This window comes from Oncorhynchus mykiss, chromosome 22 (assembly GCF_013265735.2).
Source record: "Oncorhynchus mykiss isolate Arlee chromosome 22, USDA_OmykA_1.1, whole genome shotgun sequence".
Taxonomy (NCBI): Eukaryota; Metazoa; Chordata; class Actinopteri; order Salmoniformes; family Salmonidae; genus Oncorhynchus; species Oncorhynchus mykiss.
This window is the reverse complement of record NC_048586.1, coordinates 26,804,602-26,815,229: the sequence shown is the minus strand read 5'-3', so window position 1 is coordinate 26,815,229 and position 10,628 is coordinate 26,804,602. Positions and strand designations below refer to the sequence as shown.

General features: G+C 44.0%; 1 protein-coding gene across 3 annotated transcripts in view; it reads left to right on the top strand.

Annotated features, from left to right (window-relative positions):
• LOC110502078 (rho GTPase-activating protein 20) overlaps window positions 1–9,812 on the top strand; it is a 107,889-nt gene extending 98,077 nt beyond the window's left edge. For all 3 annotated transcript variants that reach the window (XM_036958999.1, XM_036958997.1, XM_036958998.1), the window contains 3 exons: window positions 279–462; window positions 5,946–6,060; window positions 7,806–9,812. In XM_036958999.1, the coding sequence (XP_036814894.1) occupies window positions 279–462; window positions 5,946–6,060; window positions 7,806–9,454 (1,948 nt within the window). In that variant the 3' untranslated portion in view covers window positions 9,455–9,812. The remainder of the gene's footprint in view (window positions 1–278; window positions 463–5,945; window positions 6,061–7,805) is intronic.
• The last annotated feature ends 816 nt before the right edge of the window (window positions 9,813–10,628 follow it).

Genomic DNA, 10,628 nt, shown 5'->3' with positions numbered 1-10,628 from the left:
AATAACCTGACACAGCTCATCTTCTCTGGAAAGAAACTGTCCACAGGAATGTGACAAACTCTATAATCTGCTGGATTCTCAGAGGATGTAGCAATGTATTTGCGTGTGTAGAATATGAAAATGTATGCGCGTACTAATGTAAATGGCTTAAATGTAAATGTTTGTGAGAGGGGGGGGATGTGTCTGACACATCCAAAGTCTTACTAGATGTTGTTGATGTTGTGTATTCATCACTGATTATTTTGTCTGTTCTCACCACTCCCACCACCCCACCCCAGGTTGGTCCATCTTCTGCCCAGTGATAACCTGTTGCTACTCAGACATGTGGTTGCCGTGCTCCACTGTATCCAAGACAACGCAAGTGACAACCAGATGAATGCCTTCAACCTGTCAGTGTGCATCGCTCCCAGCATGCTGTGGACCCCCGCCCCCTGTAGCCCAGAGGGGGAGGCAACCAAGAAGGTGAGACTGGACCCTAAAAACGATTTTTAAGGTTTCCCTCTCTGTTAAGTTACTTTTTATATTTCTTCATTTTATTTTAATGTCTTTTTTCGAACACATAATTGTACCATACTTTCAAAGTGTATGTGTATTACTACATAATACTTTTGCTTATAACACACACACACACACACACACACACACACACACACACACACACACACACACACACACACACACACACACACACACACACACACACACACACACACACACACACACACACACACAGACACACACACATACACACAGACAGACAGACAGACAGACAGACAGAGTTCCCTCAAATATTTTCCAGCACTGAGCAAATTTCAGGTCTGCTGAGCGCAAACGGAGGCTGTACCCCCTTTAAGTTACAGTTTTAACAGTGGCCATGTAGGCTACTGTGGCTATTTGATCACAATCTAGGCCTACCAGAGTGACCTACTATCAAAAACAATGGAGAAAATGCATCCCATAACATTTTAACATGGAAATAGCTGTTTAGTCATTCAGTCTACAGTAGCAGCCAATGTGTGGTGTTCAATGTAGGCCTACATTCCATGAGACTTTTGAAAATAAATATGCAGGGCTTGACATTAACCTTTTTACCCTTCAGACAAGGAGGTGACTGAAAATGCTGTTGTGTTGTTTGATGCAAGAAACCACTTTACAAAAAAATATATAATTATTATTATCATACCATTATTACAGAGAATCAGACAAATTATTCTACCCTCTGCCTTTTGGCTACTTAGCTCTCAAAAGACAACATTGCCCCTTTAAGACAAAAAAAAGCTCTTTACCTGACTCCCTTTTCAATGTCTAGAAATGTACATGTTTTGTGCTCTTGTAGGATGCAATTACTCCCTAATTGCTGACTACAAATGATCTATAACTGGGCTAATAACTGACTAACTAGCGAAGGATATGAACAAAATGTGCACACATGGCTACATACAGCCTTCGTTTTGATCTCAAAACAAGCACATCTACAGTACTCACTCTACAGTACTCACTGCTCATGCTGTGAACACAGTCCATTTCAAAGTAAATGGCACAGATCCATATATGGTAATGATCTATTTCCATATAGGCATACTGCAGCTCTGATTGTTTGTACCGCACCGGTCTGTATATATTAGGGGCTGAGTAGTGTGTGTCAATGCAATCGTATCCTACTCAGATGCGTTCTGCTTACAACAAACTCTCTTGCATAGTTAATTTTGTTTTGTTTGAAAGTGACTAATATTACATTGATTCTATCACAGTAAAGGGAAATGTTGATAGTGTTAACTGGGAAAACTCTAGAACAGTGTTCAGCAACCTTTTTGGAGTCAAGATCACTTTGAGTCAAAAGGCAAGCCAAGATCTACCGCACAGATTCTTTCTTTTACATGACTTAAAAAATGTAAGTCTATGTAACATTAACCAATTAAAAACAGTTCTGTAACAATGAGGTTTGGGCAGTAAGCTATAGGCCCAATACATTATCACTGCTTATTAGCTTTGCTTGAATTCAGCATACATCTAAATAATTCAATTTTTATTTTACTGGGCTGATGGTGCCTGCATCTGATGGTCAGTCTCAGTGGAGGGAGAGAGCAGCAGACTGAGGGTCCGACTCTCAATGTCCCTCCGCTCTCCCTTTCCGCCGCTGACACTGACCAAAAAAGGTCTTCCAGCTGATGGAAAAACTCGAGTCTCACAGCATTATTTCTGCCTCATGCACAAATTCATGTTGTTACTCGTATGAGAAAAGTGAAATATTCCTCGATATTAAAAAGACCCAAGCCGCTAACAACGCAAGCCTAGAGATACACTTTCCTACTCATTCATTACTGCTGCAGTGCTGCTTGTAGCGCTGAGTGGAAATAGGAAGAACGCAAATTTCATGGCTCATAAAAGTGTTGAATCCAGTGTTGACAGTGCTGAGTAAGGAATTAAACATGAATCCACTCATAAAAACAGCATCTGCTGTATTCGTTGACAGTCTCTCTCTAGTCATGGTTTTAAACATTTTTTTTCTTCTCACCAATTTCATGGTATCCAATTGTTAGTAGTTACTGTCTTGTCTCATCGCTACAACTCCCGCACGGACTCGGGAGAGGCGAAAGTCGAGAGCCATGCACTCTACGAAACACAACCCAATTGTGCGTCGCCCCATGGGCCTCCCCGTCGCAGCAACCCGGGAGGACCTTGGTTTTAAACATTTTGAAATCTCACAGTATTAACTTTGCTGTAGCTTTCTTTCATGCCTGCTATGTTACAGAAGACACTGTCATCTGAGCCATCTGATTGGCCAGCGGTAGGCCTATAGTGCACTTGATTTGTTCTCTGGGCCTGCCGGGAAGGCAGAGTTTGTACCTTCAAACAGATGAAATGGTTCAAAATGGCAACAGTTTGCCTACCCAGCGCGCAGGGCAGCTGAATTTGATGCACCTACCCACAACAGCCCGAGACGAATAAAAAAAGAGGAACATGTGACCACTGCTTTTGAATTTCACTAAACTTTCTATCTCGTTCTCCTCTCTATGGGCTGATATTTCTGCTCGGCAGTCCCAGGGCTACTGCGCGTCCGCACACGCGTGCAATCTAGAGGGAACGTTGCATACATACATACACACATACATACATACATACAGTGCTTTGCGAAAGTATTTGGCCCCCTTGAACTTTGCGACCTTTTGCCACATTTCAGGCTTCAAACATAAAGATATAAAACTGTATTTTTTTGTGAAGAATCAACAACAAGTGGGACACAATCATGAAGTGGAACGACATTTATTGGATATTTCAAACTTTTTTAACAAAATTGGGTGTGCAAAATTATTCAGCCCCCTTAAGTTAATACTTTGTAGCGCCACCTTTTGCTGCGATTACAGACTTTGACTTGTCTCTTGGGGTATGTCTCTATCAGTTTTGCACATCGAGAGACTGACATTTTTTCCCATTCCTCCTCGCAAAACAGCTCAAGCTCAGTGAGGTTGGATGGAGAGCATTTGTGAACAGCAGTTTTCAGTTCTTTCCACAGATTCTCGATTGGATTCAGGTCTGGACTTTGACTTGGCCATTCTAACACCTGGATATGTTTATTTTTGAACCATTCCATTGTAGATTTTGCTTTATGTTTTGGATCATTGTCTTGTTGGAAGACAAATCTCCGTCCCAGTCTCAGGTCTTTTGCAGACTCCATCAGGTTTTCTTCCAGAATGGTCCTGTATTTGGCTCCATCCATCTTCCCATCAATTTTAACCATCTTCCCTGTCCCTGCTGAAGAAAAGCAGGCCCAAACCATGATGCTGCCACCACCATGTTTGACAGTGGGGAGTGTAAAGGAAAGATATACTGTTGCCACATAGCTGTCTGACTAAGCAGGATGTCCAATGGAAGAACAAACAGCAGTGAGGAGTTAGAGAGTAGAGTGTGTCAACCTCCTGCTACAGTAGGAGCCGCATGCTGGGCTATACTATATACGTTTCCTCTTTAAACCTGGACTGACATACTCCTTTTACATTTCTCTAGTCACAGGTTTTCAATCTCTGTACACACACACACACACACACACACACACACACACACACACACACACACACACACACACACACACACACACACACACACACACACACACTTGAGATCACGGTGACACATAACAAATGTGAAATTCGTACCCTGACAATAAAGCTTGACATTTTATGATAACTTACTCACAAGGAGACTGTAAATATCTGAATTGACACACCAGTTCACAGTCATAACCCTACCACAAGACTGCAAGACTGTAGCCAACCATGCTAGCCCTGAAATGATTGAGTTCACCACCAGTGGCCCCAGATGTATTGTAAGTTAATAATAAGCAAGAATAAGTCACAATGTCTTTAATAGTCTCTAATTTTATGGTCGATTTGGACACATTATTGTTGAAACACAATCAATCTGGGTGTTTCCAGATCTTTCTCTCTCCTTGTCAAATGTGTGTTTGTTTCTGGTGAGGCTAGGGCCTGTTGAGGTTCACTGGGAAAAAATCCAAAGCATTTCCTACAGATTCCTGAGGGCGAGTGTGTTTTCACAAACCCGCTATGCTAAAACACTCCTTTCTGTCTTCACACACGCGTGCAAACACACACACACGCACGCACGCACGCACGCACGCACGCACGCACGCACGCACGCACGCACACACACACACACACACACACACACACACACACACACACACACACACACACACACACACACACACACACACACACACACACACACACACACACACACACACACACACTTTTTTCTGTTTGTTTGTATGTGTGGCCCCAGCGCCTCTGAAGGGGAAAAATGTGATATTTCAACATTCCCCTGATTGGTCGCGGTCTCACAAGGAGCCAAGTCAAACTGGGCTGGCGTGGGTCTGGTCTCTAACGGCACTGGGCAGTCTGGAACACTGCTCTCCTTCCGCTTGACACGCAAACCCTTATTTTCCTCCACTTCCGCTCCCTTTTCCACCACAGTTCTAATTTAGATGTTTGTGGCTCCTACAGACATGTTAGTCTTGAGTGGCTTGAGTAAATATTATGTGCTGTGTTTGTCAGAAAAGGTGGCTAAGATACACATACTAATTTTGCTTTTGAACAATTGAGAAAAGCCTACCCCAGAAAATGAATGAGTGAGTTTCTAGATGTTTCCTCAGTGGATTAAATAGGCAGCCCCTCTGATGGACAGAACCAGGCCAAATACAGGGAGAGACGCAAGGAAGGAGGGAGCGAGAGAAGCCTTTTTCCCTAGCTGGAGTTCCGTTGTGTTGGACTAGCTTGTGAAATTCGTAGCCAAGCTCTAGCAGTCCATTCACTCCCATAGCCCTCTGAACACAGGCGTGTAACACAGACTGACAGACATATGGTGAAAACCATGACACACACATCTGGCTCAACAACACACAGATAGGCCCCATGTTTGTCTCCTTCATATTTCCATAACCTCATTCTGTCTGTAGACTCTCCATAAGGGAAGCTAACAAAAACAACAGATTTATAATCACAGTTTTTTAAACAGTCAGCTTTGCCCTAGGGAAACATTCAAATCCCAGACTGGAACTGACTGTTTGGGAGCATGACTGACATTTTGTGTTTCAGATTTGGAGGTTTATACTGTGTAACTTGGGTTTTAATTAATGTTTGCTATGTTTGTAAACATCTGGGAATAGACAAGATTCTTTCTCAGATTATGTTTTCTGAAGTCTCCTTAAATTGTGATTCTCATCTTAGAAAATGGAGTTCAGACGATTTACATTATGTCAATTTTGATCAGCTATATGTGGCCTGTAAGAAAGTTGGCAAGACCTTACATCTCTTATACCAGGGAAACTACCTATGAAATAACCTTTAACTTGCAGTCGGAGCCTTAATCTAGGACCAGTCATTGACTTATGTGACTGAGGTGTAACCAGGTCTATGATCTGTTCCTAGGTCTGTGAGCTTGTTCGGTTCCTGATTGAGAACTGCAGGAAGGTCTTGGGAGATGACGTCCCCTCTCTGTTTAGTGGATTCCCTCAGAAGAGCAATAGCAGCGACCATGGATCAGGTAAACAAAGTCAATGTATTCACTGAAGAAATAACAACATCTAATTGCAAATTATATTGTACAGTGCTCTAAACAAATGCTGTTGGTTTTGGTTGGAGAAAACTTGATAAGATAAAGTTGGATAGGGACAGAGGGAGATGGAGGAAGAGAGGTCCCAAACCAAGCAGAACTGAAATGACACAGAGGTGCTTTAATTTTCCACGGGTCTTCACAAGGGTTTAGAAAGTTCATGAGTGTGTGTGTTTATGGCAAGACAGTGGTTCTGTGTATTGTAGACATTATCATCATTATAGAGTAGATTAACCCTGACTAGCTTGTGTGTGTGTGTGCGTGTGCGTGTGTGTGTGTGCGCGTGCATTGAGTGTTCTCACAGACCTCTCCATAAGTCATTGTCCCTGTGAGGTCTGCTGATTGGGGTCACTATGTTGACCTCATTCATTAAAGTGATTAGTACACTCTCAGACACTCATTAACACACCAGTCAATTTCCTCTTCTCCCCTAAACCAGGGGTAGGCAACTAGATTCAGCCGCAGGCCAATTTTTGTTGGAGCGGCTGGTCGGTGGCGGAGCATAATTATAATAATTTGTACACTGCAAATTGACCACAGCTAAGCCCAAAAAGAGATCACACAATCATTTATCTAAATTGACCACAGCTAAGCCCAAAAAGAGATCACACAATCATTTATCTAAATTGACCACAGCTAAGCCCAAAAAGAGATCACACAATCATTTATCTAAATTGACCACAACTAAGCCCAAAAAGAGATCACACGATCATTTATCTAAATTGACCACAACTAAGCCCAAAAATAGATTTTATTTATTTATTTTATTTCACCTTTATTTAACCAGGTAGGCAAGTTGAGAACAAGTTCTCATTTACAATTGCGACCTGGCCAAGATAAAGCAAAGCAGTTCGACACATACAACGACTCAGAGTTACACATGGAGTAAAACAAACATACAGTCAATAATACAGTATAAACAAGTCTATATACGATGTGAGCAAATGAGGTGAGATAAGGGAGGTAAAGGCAAAAAAAAGGCCATGGTGGCAAAGTAAATACAATATAGCAAGTAAAACACTGGAATGGTAGATTTGCAATGGAAGAATGTGGAAAGTAGAAATAAAAATAATGGGGTGCAAAGGAGCAAAATAAATAAATAAATGAAATACAGTAGGGAAAGAGGTAGTTGTTTGGGCTAAATTATAGGTGGGCTATGTACAGGTGCAGTAATCTGTGAGCTGCTATTTGTGGGAATACTTGGAAACATATTTCCTAAATTAAACCCATTTTCAGCAAAATTCCTGGAGATTTTAAAGTATTTTTATTACCAAAAACTCACCCCAGGTTGAAATTGGTGAAAGCCCTCAATGACACCCATGCTACAACAGCCTTTTGGCCACTAGAGGCCTCAATCATTCTTTATGACCTAAACCAACCTCTATGAATGGCAGCTGTATGCTTGGGACTATGACAGCACTTTGCGCTTGTTTTCAAACCCTCTATCTAATGAAATGGAGGTTTGTTCAAACTCTCTCCTTCTCCATTTCCCTCCACCCCAGCTTTATTGGCATGATAGTCAGTCAGTGCAACATTTCCAACACTTCCAAAGCGGAAGTGGGAACATATGAAATCCATAACAATCAAAATGGACTGCATGTCATAACAATCATTTTAGCATATTAACTCTCTAACTCCCCCCGCTTCTCTCTTTTCCTCTCTCCTTCCCTCCGTAGACGTGTCCTCTTTCCAGATGAATGACTCATCCTATGACAGTCTGGAGAATGAGTTAAACGAGGACCCAGAGTCGCCCTTCCAGGAGTCCCACCCTCTGAGAGACAAGGCCAAGCCTGACAGCTGCAGCAGAGACTCTGTCATCACCCTGAGTGACTGTGACCCCGACCCTGACCCTGAGGCTGACCTACATATTGCCCCACTTGCCAGACCCAGAAAGTTCACCCCCGCGCTACGGCAACCACGCCCACGGCAGTGCTATGTCCAATCACAGGGCCCTAGGAGGTTACGACGCAGCTCAGAGCCTGCCATCGGACACACCCCCGGAGCTCTGATCATCCAATCGGATAAGCACCATTTGGCGTCTCGTAAAGCGAGCTATGACGCGGCGATGGAGGGAGAGGAAGAGGAGGAGGAGGATGAAGTGTTTCAGGGGCTCAGGGCTCTGCAGCTGAAAGACAAAGTGATTGCAGGTGGAGAAAGAGGAGGGGTTGGAACTCTCGGGCAGAGGAAACTGAAACACACCCCACCTTCTCCTTTACGATTGGACGCCAGCTGCTCTAGCCTGTCCTCCCCAGCAACCTCCCCCACAGGCTCCTCCCTTAGCTCCTTAGACTCCGCCTTCTCCCAATATTCCACAGACTATGTCACCAGCGCCGGCTTCCTGTTGGCTGAGTCTTCTCCCCGCTCCCCCCTTTCACCCCGCTCCCCCAAGTGCTCACCCCCAAAGAGAGATACAGTGGACTGGAGTGAAAGCCAGCCCCCTCATTCCTCCCGGACACCCTCTACCCACCACGGACTGCATCCCAACACCTGGCTCAAGAGGAACCTCCGACTGTCACTACGGCAACCCGACAATGGACACCTGGAGGAGGAAGTGGGGAAGGGGAAAGGGGTTAGCCTCCCAAAAGCCTCAGAGGGTAAAGGTGTAGAGGTGACCACCAAGAGGAGGTCCAGCAGCCCTCCATCCTACCAGCAGGCTATCCTACAGCTGCAGAAGAGTAGGTCTCCCTTCTACAGAGGCACAGAGAAACCCCTTACTGTCAGAGAGCTACAGTTGCTGCACGACCAGGCTTGCAATGCCACCCACAGACCCCCCACAGGACGTGACGTCACCCAGCAGCCCACTGGAACAGGAAGTGAGGTCATCCAGCCTCCCCAGGATGTGTTCTATGGACAGAGTGGCTCAACACTAACCCTCCAGAGGCAGAAGTCTCACTCCCTCACCCTGGCCATGGAGGCTGGCCGCAAGGTCCTCACCCTGCCTCGCAGAGCCTCTGAGCCCTCCATGGTGACAGATGCAGCCTCCATCCTCACCCTGGAAAGGCCCTTGGTCAAGTCCCAGACCCACGGGGTCAAAGGTCAGCAGCTCCCTGAGAGCGGACTTAGAGTGTCTGACATTGAGCCACAGCGCAACGGAGAAGGCCCAAACTCAGAGCCACGCTTCTGCCTCTCTCCCTCCGCCACGCGGGCAGTAAGGGACTACTTTTCCTCACAGGAGCGGGCGGATTCAGGCGCGTGCCTGCAGAGGAGTCAGGAGGTCGCTCTGGCCCTTGTCCAGGGGAAGAGGGAGTGGCAAAGCAGGAAGTGTAGCGACCCTTGCGTGGACGACTTTGACCAAATGTTCTTTGCAGAGGAGTCTTATGTTTAAAATGACTTTTAAGAGACTCTGGGCTTTTTTTATATGGCTAATCAATGTTTGTAGCATAACGTTTTTATGTTGTCATATATGTACAGTTATTTTCCCTTGGTTATGGTAGATGCAGATGTTTGGTTGTGCTGGAGCTTTTCTTCCATATCTCTGGTAATCAACAACAGGTATAGGTCTATATTTATGTTCATATGCTTTGATATAGTGTTGTGCGAGCTGTAAGAAATCAAATGTGTATTTTTGTACATGATGTCAATACTGCTGCTGTCCTATAGAGTATATTTGCTACAGAATGCACCATTTGTATATTATGTACGCACATGTTACTGCCAAATAAAGGAAACACTTGATGAAATGAGAGATGCAAAGTATATTGAAAGCAGGTGCTTTCACACAGGTGTGGTTCCTGGGTTAATTAAGCAATTAACATCCCATAATGCTTAGGGTGATGTATAAAAATGCCCAGTTGCCCATTATTTTGGCTACCATGGCTAGAAGAAGAGATCTCAGTGACTTGGAAAGAGGGGTCTCAAAGGAGCTTAGTGTGTCTCAGTCACCAGATCTCAACCCAGTTGAACACTTATGGGAGATTCTGGAGCGGTGGCCATCAACAAAACACCAAATGATGGAATATCTCATGGAAAAATGGTGTCACATCCCTCTAATATAGTTCCAGACACTTGTAGAATCTATGCCAAGGTGCAATGAAACTGTTCTGGCAGCTTGTGGTGCCCCAACGCCCTATTAAGACACTTTATGTTGGTATTTTGGCAGTTACCTGTATATCTGATGTCTAATGCTTATGAAAATGAATGATCAGGATTTGTGACAAAACAAGCAAGTATTTCGTAGAGAATCAATGTACCACCACTGTGAAATATATTTTCCTTGGCCAAAAATATTGTATTTTCAGCTGTTTGAAGCTGGTGTACAAAATCGAAAGATGCAAAAACAAAATTTAAGAACGGGAAGCATAGAAATAGCGCACATAGAACAGATCTACTGCTTCTTAGATATATAACACACATTTCTATGTGAATTTGGTCGGGCCACCCAAAAAGTTACAGATTGCAGCTTTAAAGGTTGCATGCATACACTGAGTATACCAAATATTAAGAACACCTTCCTAATATTGAGCTGCACCCCCATCTCCCTCAGAACAGCCTCAATTTGT